The sequence below is a fragment of the Oncorhynchus mykiss genome, chromosome 18, assembly GCF_057628025.1.
Source record: "Oncorhynchus mykiss isolate SJ-2025 chromosome 18, ASM5762802v1, whole genome shotgun sequence".
NCBI classification, from domain to species: Eukaryota; Metazoa; Chordata; class Actinopteri; order Salmoniformes; family Salmonidae; genus Oncorhynchus; species Oncorhynchus mykiss.
The window spans coordinates 42,308,874-42,333,820 of record NC_143039.1 but is presented as its reverse complement, the minus strand read 5'-3'; the positions used below and the strand labels follow the sequence as shown (position 1 = coordinate 42,333,820).

Here is a 24,947-nt window from a genome sequence, read left to right as displayed (position 1 = left end):
AACATTCTATTACACTGATTATAACTGCTAAATAATATAATCAATATATTTATATATAAATGGTATTGTATATAGAGCATATAACTGTATTCTGTATTCTATGATTGGAAATTTATTTGAAATCGGTTTAATTTTGAAATGCAATTATAAACATTTGCTAGAAAACATAATTGGATTTACAAAGTGCAGCAACATATGGTAATTCATGAGAAATTGCTGGACACTTAGTATTGTTGACAGTCTCTGCAATTCACATGAATAGTAACTTTGGACCTCCCTTATGTGTTAGTGTTTTTGAGAAGTTTATGGATATTTGCAAAGGGGTTTGCACTTTTTATTTCACAGGATTATTTCACATTCTGCAATACCTCTTTAGAATTGTTCTGTAGATCTGCAGCCTCTTTTTGTAATTTCTCATTTTCTTTCTGAAGGTCAGCTATGGCTTTGCGTAGGTCATCAGACTCTTTGCTGCTCTGTAATCTCTGCACCTCCAGTTTCTCTACAATTACTTTTTCAGAAGCATGTTGCTCTTTCTCTTGGAGACGAACCCTGATCTCATCTGCTTGTTTCTTGAATTTCTTGGCCTCCTCTTCTGCTTTAGACTGAGCATCACTAAGCTGTGTCACCCTAAGCTTCAGTTTTTCTGCCTCCACCGTAGCTTCATGCTGCCTCTTGCGCTCAGCCTCTAGGGATTTTTGGAAGCCCTCTGTCTCCTCCTCAAAGCGTTGCTGCATCTGCTGCTTGTCCTCCAGCAGTTTTTGGGCCTGCTTCTGAGCCTTGTCCTTTTGTTTCTGGAGATTCTCTGCCTCAGCTTTCAGTTTAGCTGCTTCTTGGATAGCTTGCATTTTCTCCTTCAGCATTTTGTCAGCAAGAGCCCTCTGTTCTTCAAGCTCGGACTCTGTAATCTGTCTCTCTCGGGCTGCCTCCTGAGCTTCTAAGCTTAGCCTGGCAGCATCCTCCGCAAGCTTCTTCATGTTCTCAGCTTCCTCTTCCAAGAATTTCTGAGTATTATCTTTGTCTTTACTCATGAGACGCTGGTTTTCATTCTCAATTCTAAGCTTAAGTTTGACCAGCTCCTCCATCTGGACCTTGATCTTGAATAGCTCATCCTCCACTTGAGCTTTCTGCTTGACAGCATTGCTAACTTCATCCTTCTGGCGCTGAAGCTCTTCATCCAAAACAGATTTCTGCTTATCAGTCTCATCCAGTCGTAGTTTCACCTTTGTCAGCTCCTGCTCAACTTGTTTCTTCTGCTTCACTGTTTGTTCAGCTAGCTTTTTGTGCTTGGCCATCTCTGCATCTGCCTGCTGTTTCTGTTTCAGAGCAGCAGCCTCAGCTTCTGCTTGCTTTGCAGCCTCCTGCTCTGCTTCCATCCTCAGTCTCTCAGCATCCCCCTGAGCCTTGGCCTGTTTGGCAGCCTCAGCTTCAGCTGCTTTCTTCTGCTTCTCAGCATCCTCTGCTTTTTGACGGAGTAAAGCAGCCTCTTTCTCAGCTTTCTCCTTCGCCTTCTCAGCTTCTTGTACAAGATTTTTAGCCTTGTCAAACTCCTCTTTGAGCTTGCCCTGGAAAAGATTGTCCTCTTTCTGCTTGACCAGAACAGCCTGTGCTCTCTTTTCTGCAGCACTACATTTCTGTGCAGCCTCTTTGGCTAGACCAATCTGTTTCTCTGTTTCTTTGTCAGCATCCTCCTTTTGCTTGTTAGCATCAGCAGCAATCTTTTTAAGGCGCTCCACTTCATTCTGAGCTGCCTGGCATTGTCGCGCTGCCTCTTCCTCTGCTGCAGTGATCTTTTTTACTTTCTCTTCAGCTTGCTTCCTTTTGATCTCCTCCTCTAAAGCATGCTTTCTGAGTTTCTCTGATTCTTCCTCCGCCTTGACTTTGTTCTTATGTGTCTCATCTGCAATGCCTTTAAGCTTGTTCAACTCCAACTCAAGATCCAACTTGCCTGTTGATGCCTCCTCAAAGTTTAGTTTTAGTATGCGAATCTCCTCTTCGACCACCCTCCTCTGCTTAAGAGTTTCCTCTACAATCTTCTTCTGCCTCTCCAATTCAGAATCAGATGTTTTCTTAAGCTGGGTGATCTTTTCATCAATGTCTTGCTTGTGCTGTTTTGCTTGGTCTTCCAGGACCTTTCTCTGATAAGCCTCATCTTCGGCTTTTCTCCTAAGTCGCTCATTTTCTGCCTCTTTATCCTTCAGGGCAATCTCAGCTTCAGTTTTCAGACAAGTTGCTTCATTAATGGCTGCCAGTTTTTCTTTGAGTATCTTCTCAGCCTCTCCTCTTTGCCGAGCTGCCTCATCCTCTGCTACCTGCCTCTGCTTCTTTGCGTCTTCAGCAATTGATCTCAGCTTAGTCGCCTCTTCAGCTAGTTGTCTCATTTTCGATGCCTCAGACTCAAGGAGATTTCTGCTTTTCTCTGTTGTAGACATGGTCTCCTTCTCAGCTTTGGACTTCATCTGAAGAAGAACTTCCATTTCACGTCTTACTTTGGCCAGTTCATCTTCTAGCTCTTTCCTTTGTTTTACAGCAGCATTAACCTCATTTTTCAGGCGCTGGAGCTCTTCATCCAATAGAGACCTCTGTTGCTTACCATGGTCAAAGTCAGCCCTTAGGCGAATTAGCTCTTGCTCTGCAGAGAGTTTCTGCTGGGCCATTCCCTCTGCCAATTTCCTCTGTTTCTCCAGCTCCTTCTCTGCCATTTCCTTTTGCTTAAGAGCAGCCTCTTCAGCCTTAGCCCTTTTCTTTGCCTCTCGCTGAGCGTTCTCTTTCTGCTTCTCTGCTTCCTCCTGAGCCTGGCTCTTCTTATGGGCATCTTCCTCGGCCTGGAGTCTCAAACGGAGTGCCTCGTTGGCTTTCTGCCTCCACTTCTCAAGTTCCTTCTCTGCTTCCTCCCTGGCTTTGTTGGCTTCTTCTTGTTGCTTCTTGAGGCGCTCTGCCTGTTCCTGCAACTGAATAACAGTGTCCTGTTCTTGTTTCAGTGATGCCTCGAGCTTTACTGCCTTCTCGTTAAAGGACATGCGTTTGGTTTGCAGCTCGGTGGCGGCACTCTTCTGTGCCACCTCCTCTGCAACCATGACCTGCCTCTGCTTCTCCTCCTCTGCCTGTTTCATGCGCCTCTCTGCCTCTTCAGCTTGCATCTTGAACTTCTGCACCTCATCCAGGGCCTTCTGCTTTTGCTTGGCAGCCTCTTGTTCTGCCTCCGCTTTGTGTTTCAGCTCCTCCTCCGCGTTGCGCTTTTTCTGAGTCTCTTCATTCACCTGCTTGCGAAGCTTCTCTGCCTCCTCCTGAGTAACTTTTCTCAGTCTCTCAGCCTCGACAGCCATGTCCCTGAGCTGCTGAACTTGGGCCTCAGCAGTGGCCTTCTGCTTTATGGTGGTCTCTAATTGGATTCTGATGATGTGGATCTCCTCTTCTATCTTGGTGTGACTGTACAGTGCCTCCTCAACCTGCTGGCTCTTGGATTGGATCTCTTGCTCTGACAGGTTCTTGAGTTCGTGCAGCTGCTGCTGTATGTTGTGCTTCTGTTTCTCAGAATCCACTTTCACAACCTCCCTCCTGCTGACCTCTTCTTTCATTTTCAACTTGAGCTCCTGGGCTTCTTGTTCCGCTTTAGCGATAGCTTTTGCGTGTGCCTCAGCTAACTGTCTTTGTTTGTCTAATTCAGCCTGCATCTCAGACAGCTTTTTTCTCTCCTCCTTCTTTAGTATTTCAGTAGCTTTCTGTATTAGTGGAAGCAAAAAGTAAAGGGAAAAACAATGTTAAGTATTACAGTGTTAGAATATAAATGTTTGAGTTGATTGAATTACTCAAAAAAAGTCAAACGTTTAAGTACATGTAGGTGCACATACAGTGGGGTCCGAAATGATTGACACTCATGATAAAGATGAGCAAAACTGACTTTAAAAAATAAATAATTTAAAAAGTTCCAATGTTTTTGAACATACAATATAGCTCAGTATTTGAATGATGTATTTTATACAGTAATTTCTGCTCATCTTTATCAAGGGTGTCAATCATTTCGGACCCCATTGTAGAATAAAACGTTACTTCAAGTGAAAAAACATTTGTTATCTAGGGAGAGAAATGTTTGTTATTTGCTTTAGGGAAATAATCACACATGTCTCGTCACATTTACTTAATGTATGGCACATATAATGAGACATTTTCACAACACTATTGGGATCTTGAATGGTATATCATGCCAATTTTACCTTGGGTCTTTTGAAGTAGCCATTTAATCTTTCATTTCTAAGATAAAATACGAATCAATCAAATAACACTTTTCAATGTACTGACTTGGCTACTACTCTTCAACTTTACCTTGGACTAAGATTGTATTACCTTGGACTAAAATTGGAACTAAACTTGAAAGGAGAAGAAGCTGAAAAATAATAATTTGCAAAGAGTGTATTACCCATAGAGAATATGCTTAGACGGAGTTAGGTTGGAAAATAAAGGGGCAAACAAAACTGGTCACTTGAAATAATCATTCTGAGTTGGTAGTTAGTCAGACTGCAGAGTCCTAATCACCAGATCAGAGAAAATGGAGTGTGCAGAAATATTTTGTTTCAAGAGTGAAACAACAAATTCAATTGCAGAAGAAAATGCTGGGGTTGAATGGGGAGCCTGATGTTTGCTTCAGATTTGATTGGATACTGTAGGAAAACTAACTTGCAAGTGTAATTTAAAGACTTATTACACATCCATGAACCACAGTATAGGGAGAATGAGAGACAGATACTGTTAGTGATGTCTTAGGGATGTGTTGCAGCACCAGAATTTGAAATGACTATTTTTTATTACTCACCTTCCATACTGCGATGAGCTATACTAAAACTAATTAATTTCCTCATAGACCACATCAGCTAAAATATATTGAACCCTTTAATTAATACATAAAGAGAGTGTTTTATAGTAATTGTTGTTATCGCCTGGGTATTCAAGTCTGTTTGTGCCATCATGTCACTCCTTGACATGCCAAACATCTAAATAGTTGACATGGGCGCACAAACAGATCTCGGACCAGGCGATTGTTATTATGGTTGGTGGGTTTAATTCAAGTTGTCGGGAGCAGGGAGCTGCTGCCTGCCTTCAATGTGTCCCTCAATTACCTCCTCGTCCTCAAGGCGGCGCTGGGTCTCCGTGATAAACTTGATGTACTGGCTGGTCAGAGTCATTAGCTCACTGTAGCGGGTTCTCAGAGTCACATACTGAAAGACAATTTCAGATGTTTAGTAATCCCATAGAATTGTTATCAACTTTAAAGCTACTGCAGCTGTAAAAGACTACAAAATAAATTCCCCATCGTGTCTATATGACCGACCTCTTGGATGATATTGTCAGATGCACACTCCATTTTGGTTTTCCTAAGGGGCGAAGCCAGGGGCTCCACCAGAGCTTTGTATGTCACCACCTGAAGCTCATAGTCCTGGGGAAAACACATGGACATAATATAATCATTTTATTAATGCAACAAATCTCCATATGCATGATCTTGTTTGAAGTGATTTGCATACGCACCTTGACCGCATCAATATATGCCCTTGCATGTTTTTGACACTCCTCAACCTTATCTTTGTTCTTCTCGATCTCTTCTAGGAGTTTCTACAATGATAAAAGATTGGAACACTGACTGTCATGATAATGTAACATTATATTCCATCATCGAGCAAAGAAGCTTCATCTCCACTATTTGTAATGGAAGCCTCCTGCTACCTTGTCCTGGGTGCCTCACATTGGTGGTGGATGAGGTGAGTTTCCCCTTTACTATGGAAAGCACTTTGAGCATCTAGGTAGAAAAGCACTATATAAATCCAATCAAATATTATTATCAGTCGTAGAGTACCTTCTCCTGTGCCAACTGTTGCATAAGGGCCTTGCTGTCGCCGATGGGTATGGCCTGGATCTTCTCCTGCCTTTGCTTGGCATCACCGAGCCATCTGATGAGCCAGTCATAGCTCTCGTGGTAGGCGCACATCTGCCTCCCCAGCAAGTCCAGTTCCTGTTGGCGCAGGTCTATCTGGGCAAACACGACCTGCCAGCGCTCCTCTAGCCCGGCCACTAGTTGGCGGTAGTGTTCCATCTCGGTGTTGTGCTCGCTGTGGACCAGCTTAATCCGCTCATTCACGGCCGCCGCCTTTTTCAGTTCCACCTGGAGATTGTCGAACGTCTTCTGGTCATCCTCTGCCTCGCCACGCATTGTCTACCAGAGTGAAAGAGGGAGACAAAGAGAGAGAGAGAGAAAAAGAGAGAGGAAGAGCGAGAAAGAGAGAAGGAGAGAGAGAGAGAGATAGAGAAAGAAAGAGTGGGAGAGAGAGGAACATCACTACAAATGCATAGAAATCATTAAGTTACTGTCGGATAACCAGTCCATGTAAAAGCATTGTCTATTCACCAACGGATAGAATACAGTTCATTCTAACAGAGACACTGTACCTTTAGCTGGGTGTGGTAGTTCTCCACCTCTTTTTCATCTGTTGGCATCTTGTTTACGTCTCGTAAACGGGCTTCATACTTTTTGAGGGTGTCCTCTGCTCCCTTTGTGCTGCGGATCACTATGTCGATGGTCTTCAGTCTGAACAAGGAATGGTGTATAGTGTTAGCTGTATATGTAACATGACTCAGATCTACTATTTAGATTGAAGATGTTACTTATTGGTCCTATGGTTTTGATATGCATGTCGTAACAATCAGAGTCAGGAGGAACTCACTTGTCCAGGTACACGGAGGACAGGCTGTAGATGTGCTCCATCTTCTTCAGCGTAATATCCAGCTCAGAGCGCAGTACTGGGGTGGAGTCGGACTGCTGAGGAGATGCCAGCACCTCCTCTGTCTTCTCAGCCACATTGGTCAGGTCTTTCTTCAAGCCCTCCAACTCTGACTGGACTTTCTATGAGCAGAAAAGGGAATAATGGACCATAACTGGCTATTCCACCTGGGCATCCAAGCAGTCATTGAGTTGTTAACAAGCTAACCAGCAATGTACTGTAAAGTGAAATAGGGACACAAAGGTCTTCTGAAACTTCTTATGATCAGAAACGAGCAGATGGAACATACTAAACAGCATGACTGATCTAAAAATGTTAGTTTGTCTCTTTTACTGTCTAACTTCATTTACTTGACACAAAATAACTTTAAATAGCTTCCTAAACAATAACCCCATGTTGAATTTGGCCTGGGTCTGTTTCAAATAGGCATGTTATCTAATTTGGGCTCAAACTTCATTACAGATCTACCATTGACTTTGTTTGCTTTGGGATTGGATGTGTGAGTTATAGCAACCATTAACCAGTGGCCTGGCTACCCCGGAGTCTAAATTACATAGATACTGATTGTTTTCTGTCTTGGTCGAGAAACAGCTACAACAGCAAATGTATCTTCCTCCATTGCCGTTAGACCCATAGTGAAGTGCCCTAAAACTCCCAAGGTGCCCCTATAATGTATTGTTGTATTGTCTTTGTGTTGTTCTTGTGTTGTTCTAGATGCACTGTGTCATCTATTTTGTGTGGACCCCAGGAAGACTAGCTGCAGCATGTGCAACAGCTAATGGGGATCCTAGTAAACGAAACAAAACAATGTCACTGAGGGGTGACGTCACTGCAGTACCTTCTGCTCAGCGGTCCTCTGGGCGCAAGCCTTGAGCGGCTCCTTGTCCACGGGCTGTCGCAGATGTGCGACGGTGCGAGTCTCACAGCCCTCCAGCTTCAGACACAGGTCCTTGATCTTGGTCAGGTAGCTTCGGCACTCAGATTCATCTTGCTCACCTGAACAGAACAGAAGAAGATGAATTTACAGATCAATAGGACTAGAATTCTGGATCAGAAAACAGTGCTCTCTTCCCTGATTAATATTGAATGATACAAAGAGCATATAGCTATGTATTTGCTTAAAATTATTTGGCTACATGGGCTGCATCCCAAATGGTATCCTATTCCCTATACAGTGCATTACTTTTGACCAGGGCTCATAGGGATGTGGTCAAAAGTAGCGCACTATGTAGGAAACAGGGTGCCATTTGGGATGCATCCACGGTTATGGTACAAAAGCACAGTCAAAATAAAATATTATAAAATATTGGTCACATACACATTTTTAGCAGATGTTATTGCTGGTGTAGTGAAATGCTTGTGTTCCTAGCTCCACAATGCAGTAATAATCTAACAACACACAACAATGCACACAAATCTAAGGGTAAAATAATGGAATTAAAAAATATAAATATTTGGACGAGCAATGTCAGAGTTTGGAGTATAAATATATATATATTTTTTTTTGTGGCAGATGGCAGGGGAGGTGAGGGGAGTGGTAATTGAGAGATATCTTGCAGGTAGCTTGCTCCATCCCCAAGCCTTCTATGGACTTCCTGCCCCAATGAGGAAAAGCTGTGGGTCGTTAAGCCAGGGAGTGCTTGAGGATAAAGGAGGAAGCAGCCTGCACAAAGGGGGCAGAGGAGATGAGAGACACGAGAGGTCCGAATAGTGAGAGACACGAGAGATACGAAGGGTGAGAGACAAGAGAGATACAAAGGGTGAGAGACAAGAGAGATACGAAGGGTGAGAGACAAGAGAGGTACGAAGGGTGAGAGACGAGAGGGGCGAAGAGTGAAAGACGAGAGGTTAGAAGAGTGAGAGACAAGAGAGGTACGAAGAGTGAGAGACAAGAGAGGTACGAAGAGTGAGAGACACGAGAGGTTCGAAGAGTGAGAGACACGAGAGGTCCGAAGAGTGAGAGACACGAGAGATCCTAAGAGTGAGAGGCAAGAGAGATACGAAGGGTGAGAGACAAGAGAGATACGAAGGGTGAGAGACAAGAGAGGTACGAAGGGTGAGAGACAAGAGAGGTACGAAGGGTGAGAGACGAGAGGGGCGAAGAGTGAGAGACGAGAGGTCCGAAGAGTGAGAGACAAGAGAGGTACGAAGAGTGAGAGACAAGAGAGTTACGAAGAGTGAGAGACAAGAGAGGTACAAAGAGTGAGAGACAAGAGAGGTACGAAGGGTGAGAGACGAGAGGTCCGAAGAGTGAGAGACAAGAGAGGTACGAAGAGTGAGAGACAAGAGAGATACGAAGGGTGAGAGACAGAGATACGAAGGGTGAGAGACAAGAGAGGTACGAAGGGTGAGAGACACGGGTGGTTCAAAGAGTGAGAAACAAGAGAGGTACGAAGAGTGAGAGACAAGAGAGGTACGAAGGGTGAGAGACAAGAGAGGTACGAAGGGTGAGAGACAAGAGAGGTACGAAGGGTGAGAGACGAGAGGGGCGAAGAGTGAGAGACGAGAGGTCCGAAGAGTGAGAGACAAGAGAGGTACGAAGAGTGAGAGACAAGAGAGTTACGAAGAGTGAGAGACAAGAGAGGTACAAAGAGTGAGAGACAAGAGAGGTACAAAGGGTGAGAGACGAGAGGTCCGAAGAGTGAGAGACAAGAGAGGTACGAAGAGTGAGAGACAAGAGAGATACGAAGGGTGAGAGACAGAGATACGAAGGGTGAGAGACAAGAGCGGTACGAAGGGTGAGAGACACGGGTGGTTCAAAGAGTGAGAAACAAGAGAGGTACGAAGAGTGAGAGACAAGAGAGGTACGAAGGGTGACAGACAAGAGAGGTACGAAGGGTGAGAGACAAGAGAGGTACGAAGAGTGAGAGAAACGAGAGCAAAAGCTCTGTTATTGCCCATTGTGACCTGGACTGTTGGACTACCCCCTCTTCAGCTATATATATAGCTGAAGAATATGTGGATAGTATATCTACAGCAATAGTTGAATAGAATGGACTTGACTAGAATACAGTATACAGTGCCTTCGGAAAGGATTCAGACCCCTTGACTTTTTCCACATTTTGTGACGATTGTTATACCGCATAATGACAAAGCGAAAACAGGTTTTTTTAAATTCTTGCAAATTTATGAAAAACAACAAACAGAAATACCTTATTTAGATTAGTATTCAGACCCTTTACTATGAGACTCAACATTGAGTTCAGCTACATCCTGTTTCAATTGATCATCCTTGAGATTTTTCTACAACTTGGGAGTCCACCTGTGGTAAATTCAATTGATTGGAAAGGCACACACCTGTCTATATAAGGTCCCACAGTACCACAGTACATGTCAGAGCCAAAACCAAGCCATGAGGTCAAAGGAATTGTCTGTAGAGCTCTGAGACAGGATTGCGTCAAGGCACTGATCTGGGTAATGGTTCCAAAAAACATCTGCAGCATTGAAGGTCCCCAAGAACACAGTGGCCTCCATCATTCTTAAATGGAAGAAGTTTGGAACCACCAAGATTATTCTTAGAGCTGGCCGCCCGGCCAAACTGAGCAATCGGGGGAGAAGGGCCTTGGTCAGGGATGGTCACTCTGACAGAGCCCCAGAGTTCCTCTGTGGAGATGGGAGAACCTTCCAGAAGGACAATCATCTCTGCAGCACTCCACCAATCAGGCCTTTATGGTAGAGTGGCCAGACGGAAGCCATTCCTCAGTAAATGGCACATGAGAGCCCGCTTGGAGTTTGCCAAAATATATTTTTCACCGGCAGGGACTGGGAGACTAGTCAGGATCAACGGAGCAATTTACAGAGATCCTTGATGAAAACCTGCTCCAGAGAGCTCGGTTCACCTTCAAACAAGACAATGACCCTAAGCACACAGCCAAAATAACACAGGAGTGGCTTTGGGACAAGTCTCAATGTCCGTGAGTGGCCCAGTCAGAGCCCGGACTTGAACCCGAAAGAACATCTCTGGAGAGACCTGAAAATAGCTTTGCAGCGACACTCCCCATCCAACCTGACAGAGCTTGAGAGGATCTGCAGAGAAGAATGGGAGAAACTCCCCAAATACTGGTGTGCCAAGCTTGTAGTGTCATTCCCAAGAAGACTCAAGGCTGTAATCGCTGCCAAAGGTGCTTCAAAAAAGTCTGAAAACTTATGTAAAAGTAATATTGAAGTTTTTGATTTATTTACATCTTTTAAAACCTGTTTTGTTTTGTCATTATGGTGTATTGTGTGTAGATTGACGGGGGGAAATTATTTAATCAATTTTAGAATAAGGCTGTAACGTAACATAATGTGAAAAAAGTCAAGGGGTCTGAATACTTTCGGAATGCACTGTACATATGAAATGTGTAAAACAGCATGTAAACATTAAAGTGACCAGTGTTCCATGTTTCTATGTACAAAGGGCAGCAGCCTCTAAGGTGCAGGGATGAGTAACCGGGTGGTAGCCGGCTAGTGCCAGTGAGTAAGTTCAGGGCAGGGTAATGGGTGGAAGCCGGCTAGTGCCAGTGAGTAAGTTCAGGGCAGGGTAATGGGTGGAAGCCGGCTAGTGCCAGTGAGTAAGTTCAGGGCAGGGTAATGGGTAAGCCGGCTAGTGTCAGTGAGTAAGTTCAGGGCAGGGTAATGGTTGGAAGCCGGCTAGTGCCAGTGAGTAAGTTCAGGGCAGGGTAATGGGTGGAAGCCAGCTAGTGCAAGTGAGTAAGTTCAGGGCAGGGTAATGGGTGGAAGCCGGGTAGTGCCAGTGTGTAAGTTCAGGGTAGGGTAATTGGTGGTAGCCGGCAAGTGCCAGTGAGTAAGTGTGTAAGTTCAGGGCAGGGTAATGGATGGTAGCCGGCTAGTGCCAGTGAGTAAGTTCAGGGCAGGGTAATGGGTGGAAGCCGGCTAGTGCCAGTGAGTAAGTTCAGGGCAGGGTAATGGGTGGAAGCCAGCTAGTTGTGGCTATTTAACAGTCTGATTTTGTTCTTGGTCATTTCGATCATGAATTCATTATTTATGCCCACATAATTATTGTAATTTTCTGGAACTACATGTCTCATGAAATCCATATAATCACTCAAGCTTTTGCTCATCAACAGATAGTTTCAAAATCAAACTCAATCCACTGCCAGCTTCATGCAGGAGAAATTATTAAACAACATGATTATACAACACATGCAAACTCATGCGATTGGACAAGGTGGCTAATGCAATGAACAGAGAAGTTAGAGAAAATCTTGAATGATGGATAGGTTGAGTGAAGTTAATGGAGTGAAACTAATCAGAACTATCAGAGAAAAAGCTAAGCCAGTCAAAAATGTGCTCAATCTGACACTGCAACTGGGACACCTTACCTCCAGAGGGTGACACATAGCCTGTAATGTGAATTTAACAGTTAAGCACTATTTCTAGACGAATGGGCCTGTGATGAATTTCAACATTTACAACAACAAATATTGAAATCATGATGTTCATGAACGGTTAATGCAACGGCAACTCATAAGGTGTGCAGTGCAACAAAGTGTGCAATAAAATGTGCAACACTGATGTCATAAAAAATAACATGGTTTGATGCTGCTTCTTGTAGTATACAGACCCTCTACCTGCCCAGATGTCCAACACTCACCTTTCTCCAGAGAGTGCAGCAGTCCTTCGTAGTGCTGGCTAGCCTTGTTGTAGCTACTCTCCACCTGCATGCGGTCGTCTGCACCAAACAGCTGGGAGTCCTGGCTGTCTCTTAGGAACTCTTGGTAGTGGAGTTCCAGGTTCCTCAAAGCTAGCCTGTACTCCTCCACCCTCAGGGTCTTAAACTGTAGTGATGGGGAAGAAAGATAGGAAAGGTGAGTGTGGTTAGGAAGAGTGTTATATTCTCTTGGCTGAATTCCACCCGACCCCCCTCCCCATTCCAGGACCTTTGGAATTGTATAGGTAAGAATAAATCATTCTGTGGGCCTAATTTAATTCTACAACAAAGAGACACCATCTAATAACTAAAATGTCCTTCATTCTCTGATCTACTGTCTCCAAAAAGTATGTGTGCACATCCCAAATGGCATCCTATTCCCTGTGTAGTGCACTACCTTTGACCAGGCTGCACTACATATGGAATAGGGTTCCGTTTTGAGACACAGTCTGTGTGAAACTGAGCTCACCGCGGTGATGTTCCATGAGCTGATGAGGTGGATGTCTCTCGTCAGGTACTGCCAGGACATGAGGCTCTTCATGTCCACGTACAGCATCTGCCACAGGACCAGCAGGTTCTGGTGACTAGTGTCCAGACTGTGTGGGGGGGGTTAGTGGTTAGAGGTTAGTGAACCATACAGGTGCTGGGGTCAAACGCAAGAGCACAAAAAGACTTGGGACCAGGCTAATGTTGTTAATGGTAAAGCTAAATCAAAAGTTTTGTCCATTTTGTTTCATGGTAAGGCTGAATCAAAGGCTTTAGGCATGTTGTTTATGGTAAGGCTAAAATCAGAGGTTTTTGCCATGGTGTTTTATTGCAAGGAGATGATTGGTTGCCTCACCCTGAGACGCCGCTCACTGCTTCATTATTGGTGGGAGGAACCAGGAAACAGATGGAGGGCACGGTGGCCTTGCTGCCTTTGGGGTTCTGCACCTTCCACTTGTACGGCTGAGAGTTGTCCAGCAGTACACACTCCTCCCCTCTGTGAACTGTGAGCTGGAAATAGGTACAAAATGGATGCCCACATTGTACTGTTTCTGACCAGTTCTAATGACAAGCCTTCAAGCATGACTAATAAGATAAATAGAGAGAAAAAACTAAAACATATACTACTGCTTTTCTACTTCTAAGTGTCTACGCTGAGTGTACAAAACATTAGGAACAACCTTCTGCCCTCAGAACAGCCTCTATTCGTCGGGGCATGGACTCTACAAGGTGTCGAAAGGATTCCACAGGGATGCTGGCCCATGTTGACTAAAATGCTTCCCACAGTTGTGTCAAGTTGGCTGGATGTCCTTTGGGTGGTGGACCATTCTTGATACACACGGAAAACTGTTGAGCATGAAAAACACAACAGCATAGCAGTTCTTGACACGAACCAGTGCACCTGGCACCTACTACCATACCCAGTTCAAAGGCACTTAAATATTCTTATCGTGCTCATTCACCCTCTGAATGGCACACATACACAATCCATGTTTCAATTGTCTCAAGGCTTAAAAATATTGTTTTTTTTTACCTGTCTCCTCCCCTTCATCTACACTGATTGAAGTGCATTTAACAAGTGACATCAATAATGGATCATAGCTTTCACCTGTCACCTGGTCAGTCTGTATCATGGAAAGAGCAATGTTTTGTACACTCAGTGTATGTTTTGAATAAACACTATATTTCCACTCATTCTGATAGAATGTGCTTATACACTGTAAAACCGGGTAAGTTCTGGCTGCTCAAACATTTCTGAGGAAACCGATCACCTCAAGAAGTCAAGAAACTTAAATAGCTGAAATGAGCAGTACTACCTTCATATTAGTAATACAAATGCAGTTTTTTAAAGTAAGGTATACTTAAACCTCTAATCATTTCCCGTGTGCCTTGGCTCTTCAATTGAATTGTAGAGTTACCACCCATGACCGTATTTGTTAGTGACAGAGACATGGTTGATGAATTCATTAATTTTCAGTCAAGTGTCCTTCACCAAGTGAGTTCCTAGTCGAATATTATCACTATAATAAAACCATTACATATACATAAGGCCTTATACAGTAAGTAGGGTTGCAAAATTACAAACTTTCCCAAAACGAATTGTAAATAACATTATGCTGGCTTGCAAAGTGTTGTGTAATTCCTATTGGGATCTAGCCAGCATTAGGCTATGCAAGAATTTACATTTGTATTCACCCGCATCACTTAGGAGACTACCTAGGATTTTAAACTGGAACAATCATTTCAGTAACAGAAGTCATGATTGGATTCGCTTAGAAAAATGCTATTTATCTTTGTGTAGCATAACATTTAATCAATCAATCACTCAATGTACATGCAACAACACTGATATAGTTGAAGTCAGAAGTTTACATAAACCTTAGCCAAATAGATTTTTTTCACAATTCCTGACATTTAATCCTAGTAGAAATTCCCTGATCAGCACTTTATTTTAACAATGTGAAATGTCAGAATAATAGTAGAGAATGATTTATTTCAGCTTTAATTTCTTTCATCACATTCCCAGTGGGTCAGAAGTTTACATACAGTCAATTAGTATTTGGTAGCATTGCCTTTAAATTGTTTGTTTAACTTGGGTCAAGCGTTTCGGGTTGCCTTCCACAAGCTTCCCACAATAAGTTGGGTGAATTTTGTCCCATTCCTCCTGACAGAGCTAGTGTAACTGAGTCAGGTTTGTAGGCCTCCTTGCTCGCACACGCTTTTTCAGTTCTGCCCACACATTTTCTACGGGATTGAGGTCAGGGCTTTGTGATAGCTACTAAAATACATTGACTTTGTTGTCCTTAAGCCATTCTCCCACAACTTTGGAAGTATGCTTAGGGTCATTGTCCATTTGGAAGACCGATTTGCGACCAAGCTTTAACTTCCTGACTGATGTCTTGAGATGTTGCTTCAATATATCCACATGATTTTCCTACCTCATGATGCCATCTATTTTGTGAAGTGCACCAGTCCCTCCTGCAGCAAAGCACCCCCACAACATGATGCTGCCACCCCCGTGCTTCACGTTGGGATGGTTTACTTCGGCTTCCAAGCCTCCCCCTTTTTCCTCCAAACATAATGATGGTCATTATGGCCAAACAGTTCTATTTTTGTTTCATCAGACCAGAGGACATTTCTTCAAAAAGTACGATCTTTGTTCCCATGGGCAGTTGCAAACCGTAGTCTGGATTTTTTTATGGCGGTTTTGGAGCACTGGCTTCTTCCTTGCTGAGCGGCCTGTCAGGTTATGTCGATATAGGACTCGTTTTACTGTGGCTATAGATACTTTTGTACCTGTTTCCTCCAGCATCTTCACAAGGTCCTTTGCTGTTGTTCTGGGTTTGATTTGCACTTTTCGCACCAAAGTACGTTCAGCTCTAGGAGACAGAATGCGTCTTTTGACCCGCTGAAATTGTGATACAGTGAATTATAAGTGATATAATCTGTCTGTAAACAATTGTTGGAAAAATGACTTGTGTCATGCACAAGAAGATGTCCTAAACAACTTTTTCAACCATTCCACACATTTCTTGTTAACAAACTATAGTTTTGGCAAGTCAGTTAGGACATCTACTTTGTGCATGACACAAGTCATTATTCCAACAATTGTTTATAGACAGACAATTTCACTTATAATTCACTGTATCACAATTCCAGTGGGCCAGAAGTTTACATACACTAAGTTGACTGTGCCTTTAAACAGCTTGGAAAATTCCAGAAAATGATGCCATGGCTTTAGAAGCTTCTGATAGGCTAATTGACATAATTTGATTCAATTGGAGGTGTACCTGTGGATGTACACTGCTCAAAAATAAAGGGAACACTAAAATAACACATCCTAGATCTGAATGAATGAAATATTCTTATTAAATACTTTTTTCTTTACATAGTTGAATGTGCTGACAACAAAATCACACAAATATTATCAATGAAAATCAAATTTATCAACCCATGGAGGTCTGGATTTGGAGTCACACTCAAAATGAAAGTGGAAAACCACACTACAGGCTGATCCAACTTTGATGTAATGTCCTTAAAACAAGTCAAAATGAGGCTCGGTAGTGTGTGTGGCCTCCACGTGCCTGTATGACCTCCCTACAACGCCTGGGCATGCTCCTGATGAGGTGGCGGATGGTCTCCTGAGGGATTACCTCCCAGACCTGGACTAAAGCATCCGCCAACTCCTGGACAGTCTGTGGTGCAAAGTGGCGTTGGTGGATGGAGCGAGACATGATGTCCCAGATGTGCTCAATTGGATTCAGGTCTGGGGAACGGGCGGGCCAGTCCATAGCATCAATGGCTTCCTCTTGCAGGAACTGCTGACACACTCCAGCCACATGAGGTCTAGCATTGTCTTGCATTAGGAGGAACCCAGGGCCAACAGCACCAGCATATGGTCTCACAAGGGGTCTGAGGATCTCATCTCGGTACCTAACGGCAGTCAGGCTACCTCTGGCGAGCACATGGAGTGCTGTGCGGCCCCCCAAAGAAATGCCACCCCACACCATGACTGACCCACCGCGAAACCGGTCATGCTGGAGGATGTTGCAGGCAGCAGAACGTTGTCCATGGCGTCTCCAGACTCTGTCACGTCTGTCAGGTGCTCAGTGTGAACCTGCTTTCATCTGTGAAGAGCACAGGGCACCAGTGGCGAATTTGCCAATCTTGGTGTTCTCTGGCAAATGCCAAACGTCCTGCACGGTGTTGGGCTGTAAGCACAATCCCCACCTGTGGACGTCGGGCCCTCATACCACCCTCATGGAGTCTGATTCTGACCGTATGAGCAGACACATGCACATTTGTGGCCTGCTGGAGGTCATTTTGCAGGGCTCTGGCAGTGCTCCTCCTTGCACAAAGGCGGAGGTAGCGGTCCTGCTGCTGGGTTGTTGCCCTCCTACGGCCTCCTCCACGTCTCCTGATGTACTGGCCTGTCTCCTGGTAGTGCCTCCATGCTCTGGACACTACGTTGACAGACACAGCAAACCTTCTTGCCACAGCTCGCATTGATGTACCATCCTGGATGAGCTGCACTACCTGAGCCAGTTGTGTGGGTTGTAGACTCCGTCTCATGCTACCACTAGAGTGAAAGCACCGCCAGCATTCAAAAGTGACCAAAACATCAGCCAGGAAGCATAGGAACTGAGAAGTGGTCTGTGGTCCCCACCTGCAGAACCACTCCTTTATTGGGGGTGTCTTGCTAATTGCCTATAATTTCCACCTGTTGTCTATTCCATTTGCACAACAGCATGGGAAATTTATTGTCAATCGGTGTTGCTTCCTAAGTGGACAGTTTGATTTCACAGAAGTGTGATTGACTTGGAGTTACATTGTGTTGTTTAAGTGTTCCCTTTATTTTTTTGAGCAGTGTATTTCAAGGCCTACTTTTTAACTAGGCAGAGTTGCAAAGAAAAAGCCATATCTCAGACTGGCCAATAAAAACAAAAAGATTAAGATGGGAAAAAGAACACAGACACTGAATAGAGGAACTCTGCCTAGAAGACCAGCATCCCGGAGTCGCCTCCTCGCTGTTGACATTGAGACTGGCGTTTTGCGGGTACTATTTAATGAAGCTGCCAGTTGAGGACTTGTGAGGCGTCTGTTTCTCAAACTAGACACTAATGTACTTGTCCTCTTGCCCAGTTTGCGCTGTTCTGTGAAGGGAGTAGTACACAGTGCTGTACCAGATCTTCACTTTATTGGCAATTTCTTGCATGGAATAGCCTTCATTTCTCAGAACAAGAATAGACTGACAAGTTTCAGAAGAAAGTTATTTGTTTCTGGCCATTTTGAGCCTGTGATTGAACCCACAAATGCTGATGCTCCAGATACTCAACTAGTCTAAAGAAGGACAGTTTTATTGCTTCTTTAATCAGGACAACAGTTTTCAGCTGTGCTAACATAATTGCAATTGATCTCATCAATTAGCCTTTTAAAATGATACATTTGGATTAGCTAATACAACATGCCATTGGAACACAGGAGTGATGGTTGCTGATAATGGGCCTCTGTATGCCTATGTAGATATTCCATTAAAAATCTGCCGTTTCCAGCTACAATAGTCATTTACAACATTAACAATGTCTACACTGTATTTCTGATCAATTTGATGTTATTTTAATGGACAAAAAATATGCTTTTCTGTCAAAAACAAGGACATTTCTAAGTGACCTCAAACTTTTGAACGGTAGTGTATATATATTTTTTAACCTGCAGTAGAGCATGCTGGGAAAATGTTCATTTGTTATCATATCTTTAAAAAACTGAGTTGGTGTGACTTCTCATTTAGTTTTGATTCAGTACTACATAAACATTTTAAGTAATAATGACTTTTCATTGACTAAGTACAACTTACTAGAAGTATTTGAGTTAGAGTGTACTAAGTAGTAGCCTAAGAATGTTTGCTTCTCCACTGGAAAGCTGGTCACATGAACATGAATATCTCCTCACCTCCATCTGTTTGAAGTCGCAGACGGCCTGGACAGGCAATTTTCCCTTAACTGGTGTTGCTGGGTTACGTGGCTTCAGCTGGACAATGGTCTTGGCCCTCCGGTTCAGCCCATCCAAATGGGTCTTAAACTCTTTCAGTTGCTCCTTCTCATCCTATAGGAAATATCACATTGTATTTAATAAAACAAACAATGACAGGTGCTGTTGCTATTGTAATGTCACTGAAGTAGAGTTGCTGAATTTCACTTCTTCAAGTAGAGTAAGTCAACCTACAGCTGCGTCCTGTAACAAGTCCTCGAGTCGTGTCACAGTGATGTTACGGTTGCATGTGTATTTCTTCTTCATGGTCTTCTGCATCTTTTTCATCTTCTCCTCTGCCTCTTTCACGTCGGAGAAAAACTACAATGGGTAGAAAAGGAGGAGCACAAGCCATTTTAACGATAGGATGATGTATTTTAAGAAGTGTTTTTATGCTCGTTGGACCATCTGAGGGGGATATATGAGTCGGCATACTTGGAAGTAGGCAGTGTTCTCTTTGAGGTGGGACTCGATGCAACAGCAGAGCTGCAGGATCCAGCTCCACTGGGTCTGCAGGGCTGCAGTGAAGGCCTTTGGTGGAGAGAGAGAGATGGGTGTGAGACAAAAATTGGCCTCTTTGAAAAAAGCGATTTAACAACCCACCTATCCTCATGTCCTCTGCTTTTAGGCATGAAACACAAATCCCTGTTAAATAGATACTGTGATGCAGGGGTAGGCCACTAGATTTAGCCAGAGGATGATTTTTGTCTGAGTATATGGTCAGGGGGTCGGAAAATAATTTGAATAATTTGAACGCTGTAAATTAAACACAAGTAAGCCCAAAAAGAGATTGTATTTAAAGATAACATGATAATTTCATACCTTTAATACATTGAGACACAATCACAAATCTTTATTTTTATTCATGGGAATACTTGAACATAATTACTCAATTAATTTTAGCTGAATTCCTGGTAATATAAATGTATTTTTTTCTCACCTCTACAGTTGTCTTGGCAGGGTGACCCTCCTTCAGCAGTTTGTCTCCTTGGACCTGGACACTGTTGACCCTCTTCTCCCTGTGCTCCAGCTCTTTCATCAACCCCTGAGATAAACCAAAGAAAACACAGGAGTTATGGCAAGAGGGGGGATATTACTAGATATGCAAGTGCATCCCTAATCATAATAAACGAATTACTTTAATTATTTTTTTCATTGGCAAGATTAGCAAACTTAGGTATGACATGCCAGCAACAAACGCTGACACTACACATCCAAGTATAACTGATCAAATTATGAAAGACAAGCATTGTCATTTTGAATTCCATTAAGTGAGTTTGGAAGATGTGAAAAAATTATTGTTGTCTATAAACATTGACAAGCCACCGGGGTCTGACAACTTGGATGGAAAATTACTGAGGATAATAGTGGACGATATTGCTACACCTAGTTGCCATATCTTCAATCTAAGCCTACTAGAAGGTGTGTGCCCTCAGGCCTGGAGGGAAGCAATAGTTATTCCGCTACTGAACAATAGCCAGCCCCCTTTACTGGCTCAAATAGCTAACCAATCCGCCTGATACCAACCCTTAGTAAACTTCTTGAAAAAAATGCTGTTTGACCAGATACAATGCTATTTTACAGTAAACAAATTGACAACAGACTTTCAACACACTTATAGGGAAGGACATTCAACAAGCACAGCACTTACACAAATGAGGGATGATTGGCTGAGAGAAATTGATGATAAAAATATTGTGGGAGCTGTTTTGTTAGACTTCAGCACAGCTTTTGACATTATTAATCATAGCTCTTGCTGGAAAAATATATGTGTTATGGCTTTACACCCCCTGCAATATTGTGGATAAAGAGTTTCCTGTCTAACAGAACACAGAGGGTGATCTTTAATGGAATCCTCTCAAACATAATCTAGGTAGAATCAGGAATTCCCCAGGATAGCTGTCTAGGCCCCTTGCTTTATAAAATGTTTACTAATGACATGCCACTAGCTTTGGGTAAAACCAGTGTGTCTATGTTGGCGGATGGCTCAACACTATACACGTCAGCTACTACAGCGAGTGAAATGACTGCAATACTTAACAAAGAGCTGCAGTTAGTTTCAGAATGGGTGGCAAGGAATAAATGAGTCCTAAATATTTCAAAACCTAAAAGCCTTGTATTTGGGACAAATCATTCACTAAACCCTAAACCTCAACTAAATCTTGTAATGAACAGTGTGGAAATTGAGCAAGTTGAGGTGCCTAAACTGCTTGGAGTAACCCTGGATTGTAAACTGTCATGGTCAAAACATGTTGATACAACAGTAGCTAAGATGGGGATAAGTCTGTCCTTAATAATATTTTACTCTGCCTTCTTAACAAAACTATTAACAAGGCAGGTTCTACAAGCCCTAGTTTTGTCACACCTGGACTACTGTTCAGTCATGTGGTCAGGTGCCACAAAGAGCAATGTCAGAGAAATACAATTGGCTCAGAACAGGGCAGCACGGCTGGCCCTTAAATGTACACGGAGAGCTAACATTAATGATATGCATGTAAATCTCTCATGGCTCAAAGTGGAGGTGAGATTGACTTCATCACTACTTGGTTTGTAAGAAGTGTTGACATCCTGAATGTACGGTGTAAGGTGTCTGTTTAAACTACTAGCACACAGCTCGGACACCCATTCATACCCCACAAGACATGCCACCAGAGGTCTGTTTAAACGACTAGGACACAGCTCAGACACCCATTCATACCCCACAAGACATGCTACCAGAGGTCTGTTTAAATGACTAGCACACAGCTCAAACACCCATTCATACCCCACAAGACATGTCCCCAGAGGTCTGTTTAAACTACTAGCACACAGCTCAGACACCCATTCAAGATATGCCACCAGAGGTCTGTTTAAACGACTAGCACACAGCTCGGACACCCATTCATACCCCACAAGACATGCCACCAGAGGTCTGTTTAAACGACTAGCACACAGCTCGGACACCCATTCATACCCCACAAGACATGCCACCAGAGGTCTGTTTAAATGATTAGCACACAGCTCAGACACCCATTCATACCCCACAAGACATGCCACCAGAGGTCTCTTCACAGTCCCCAAGTCCAGAACAGACTATGGGAGGTGCACAATACTACATAGAGCCATGACTACATGGAACTCTACTCCACATCAAGTAACTTACGCAAGCAGTAGAATCAGATTGAAAAAAAACCCCAGATAAATACACACAGCGGGGACTGTGAAGAGATACACAGGAACAGGCACACACATTCTACACACACACATACATTGTAATATAGTTGTATGGTGGTATTATACATTTTTGTATTGTTGATATGTAGTGGTGTAATAATGTTATACATAATGTTATATGTAGCGTTTTCTCTTTTGATTGATGTGTTTGGACCCCAGGAAGAGTAGCTGCTGCCTTGGAAGCAGCTAATGGGGATCCTTCATAAATACTTCAAAACATTTTTTAACAGAATCTGATCAAAAGCTAATTAAAGATGGCATTTTACTGTTCTGTAAAGTGCCATAGCTTTTTACTTTACTCTACAAGATACCGTACTATGCTTAACTCTTTTCATATTTAAATTAAGTTGAACTTTCCAGGTATGGTGAGGATGAGAACAGCCATACCGAGTAGTTGTCTTTCTTGGCTGTCATGTTGGTGTTGCGTTCGCTCCAGTCATAGTTAACCTCCTCCTCTTCCTTTTCATTCAGCCACATCAACTCCTTGGTGGCTGCAGTGACAAAGGCATGAAGCCCGTCCAGGCTGTGCAGACGAGCCTTGGAAGAATTCTGAGGAGAAAATAATATAAATGAGATTGGAGAAGACACATTAGATAAATGTCAGATAGTTGAAAAGTTGTAGTTGCACGTTAATATCTTGAGTCCAGAACATACCAGAAGCTTGCCATAATGCAACTCTAGCTTGGATAAGTTGTCTCTGTAGGCACCTTTGCTGACAGGGGAGAGCTGACTCTGGAGGGGAATAGAAAAAGAGACTAAAGATTAGAGAAGAAGCAGGGTTAAAAAAAGAAACAGTCAGACTACTTTGAGCATTAACCAAAGAGGATCAATGATGGTATGACTGAATCAGTCCAACTCCAATCCCATCCCAGGTAGTTTTTCCAAAGTACCTCGTCTGCCTTTGCCCTGCCAATCTTAGCATGGAACTCCTCCACTGACTGGTGAAGGCCGCGGTGGCTGCCCAGCTGGGACTCCACGGTGGGCAGGTCCGAGCCCCATTCCCCTCGGTCCACCCGCCTCTGGTTCTCCTCCACCCAGGCCAGCAGGTCCTGGATGTAGCGCAGGGTCACCTCATCCAGCTCGGGACGCACCCTCATGGGTGCCTGCTGAAGGGTTTGCATCTGGGACATCTGGGTGATGGTTACCCCGGACTTCAGGCGCAGATTGTACTCACTGCGCAGGTTCACCAGCCGCTCGTGGAGACGGTAAACTCTGGACGTAAAACAGGAGAAACAATGATGACTTGTTCAATGACAACAAACCAATTTGTCATAAATATGTAAAGACATAGTAATAATATAATAGTTACAATACAGTAAGAGGCTTAGGTGTCATTGCGTGTCGCATAAGGCCTCACAATAACACAGTAATGCTCTGAGTGAATGACGTGGCACTGAAATGGTTTTACTCCGTGGTTGTTCTGACCTGCGGTACATCTGTTCAGCTTGTAGGTGGCGTCCATCCTTCAGCAGCTGCACATCGTTGAAGAGGTACCGGATCATGCCCTCGGCCTTGTCCAGGTCTGTCTCTATCTCTGCTGTGTGCTTAGCAGGCTTTCCTGAGTTCAGCAAACGGACATCCTAGAACATATATTACAGTATAAACACCATGACACCAGGTGTTCCATCTTGAATACAGCATCAGTAGGCATGAATCCATTAGCGTGAGAATGCTTTTGAACATCAGAACACATCCAATCTGCGGGGTATTAATTCACTGTATCATTGACTAGACTCAGTCTAGCATGGGCTTGTGGTTACAAATCTGTAGGGCCACAGACTGTACATTAGATATATATTATACACATACAGTGGGGCAAAAAAGTATTTAGTCAGCCACCAATTGTGCAAGTTCTCCCACTTAAAAAGATGAGAGAGGCCTGTAATTTTCATCATAGGTACACTTCAACTATGACAGACAAAATGAGAAAAAAAATCCAGAAAATCACATTGTAGGATTTGTTATGAATTTATTTGCAAATTATGGTGGAAAATAAGTATTTGGTCACCTACAAACAAGCAAGATTTCTGGCTCTCACAGACCTGTAACAACTTCTTTAAGAGGCTCCTCTGTCCTCCACTTGTTACCTGTATTAATGGCACCTGTTTGAACTTGTTATCAGTTTAAAAGACACCTGTCCACAACCTCAAACAGTCACAATCCAAACTCCACTATGGCCAAGACCAAAGAGCTGTCAAAGGACACCAGAAACAAAATTGTAGACCTGCACCAGGCTGGGAAGACTGAATCTGCAATAGGTAAGCAGCTTGGTTTGAAGAAATCAATTGTGGGAGCAATTATTAGGAAATGGAAGACACAAGACCACTGATAATCTCCCTCGATCTGGGGCTCCACGCAAGATCTCACCCCGTGGGGTCAAAATGATCACAAGAACGTAAGTAACAAAGCCTACCATCAGTAACACACTACGCCGCCAGGGACTCAAATCCTGCAGTGCCAGACGTGTCCCCCTGCTTAAGCCAGTACATGTCCAGGCACATCTGAAGTTTGCTAGAGAGCATTTGGATGATCCAGAAGAAGATTGGGAGAATGTCATATGGTCAGAAGAAACCAAAATAGAACTTTATGGTAAAAACTCAACTCGTCTTGTTTGGAGGACAAAGAATGCTGAGTTGCATCCAAAGAACACCATACCTACTGTGAAGCATGGGGGTGGAAACATCATGCTTTGGGGCTGTTTTTCTGCAAAGGGACCAGGACGACTGATCCGTGTAAAGGAAAGAATGAATGGGGCCATGTATCGTGAGATTTTGAGTGAAAACCTCCTTCCATCAGCAAGG

General features: G+C 43.4%; 1 protein-coding gene across 28 annotated transcripts in view; it reads right to left on the bottom strand.

The window, feature by feature from the left end:
• The window catches only part of LOC110496062 (plectin), a 200,302-nt gene that overhangs the window by 11,863 nt on the left and 163,492 nt on the right, over nt 1-24,947 (bottom strand). For 13 of the 28 annotated variants that reach the window (XM_021571717.3, XM_021571716.3, XM_090208438.1 and 10 more), the window contains 20 exons: nt 23,572-23,726; nt 23,037-23,358; nt 22,801-22,878; nt 22,534-22,695; nt 19,874-19,978; nt 19,369-19,464; nt 19,129-19,254; nt 18,856-19,008; nt 13,262-13,416; nt 12,890-13,016; nt 12,364-12,547; nt 12,092-12,112; nt 7,606-7,763; nt 6,711-6,889; nt 6,436-6,574; nt 5,846-6,202; nt 5,521-5,604; nt 5,324-5,428; nt 5,112-5,210; nt 369-3,719 (listed from right to left, as the gene is read on the bottom strand). In XM_021571717.3, the coding sequence (XP_021427392.3) occupies nt 369-3,719; nt 5,112-5,210; nt 5,324-5,428; nt 5,521-5,604; nt 5,846-6,202; nt 6,436-6,574; nt 6,711-6,889; nt 7,606-7,763; nt 12,092-12,112; nt 12,364-12,547; nt 12,890-13,016; nt 13,262-13,416; nt 18,856-19,008; nt 19,129-19,254; nt 19,369-19,464; nt 19,874-19,978; nt 22,534-22,695; nt 22,801-22,878; nt 23,037-23,358; nt 23,572-23,726 (6,156 nt within the window). The remainder of the gene's footprint in view (nt 1-368; nt 3,720-5,111; nt 5,211-5,323; nt 5,429-5,520; nt 5,605-5,845; nt 6,203-6,435; nt 6,575-6,710; nt 6,890-7,605; nt 7,764-12,091; nt 12,113-12,363; nt 12,548-12,889; nt 13,017-13,261; nt 13,417-18,855; nt 19,009-19,128; nt 19,255-19,368; nt 19,465-19,873; nt 19,979-22,533; nt 22,696-22,800; nt 22,879-23,036; nt 23,359-23,571; nt 23,727-24,947) is intronic. The other 15 variants (XM_021571719.3, XM_036952534.2, XM_090208439.1 and 12 more) reach the window with 3 other exon arrangements.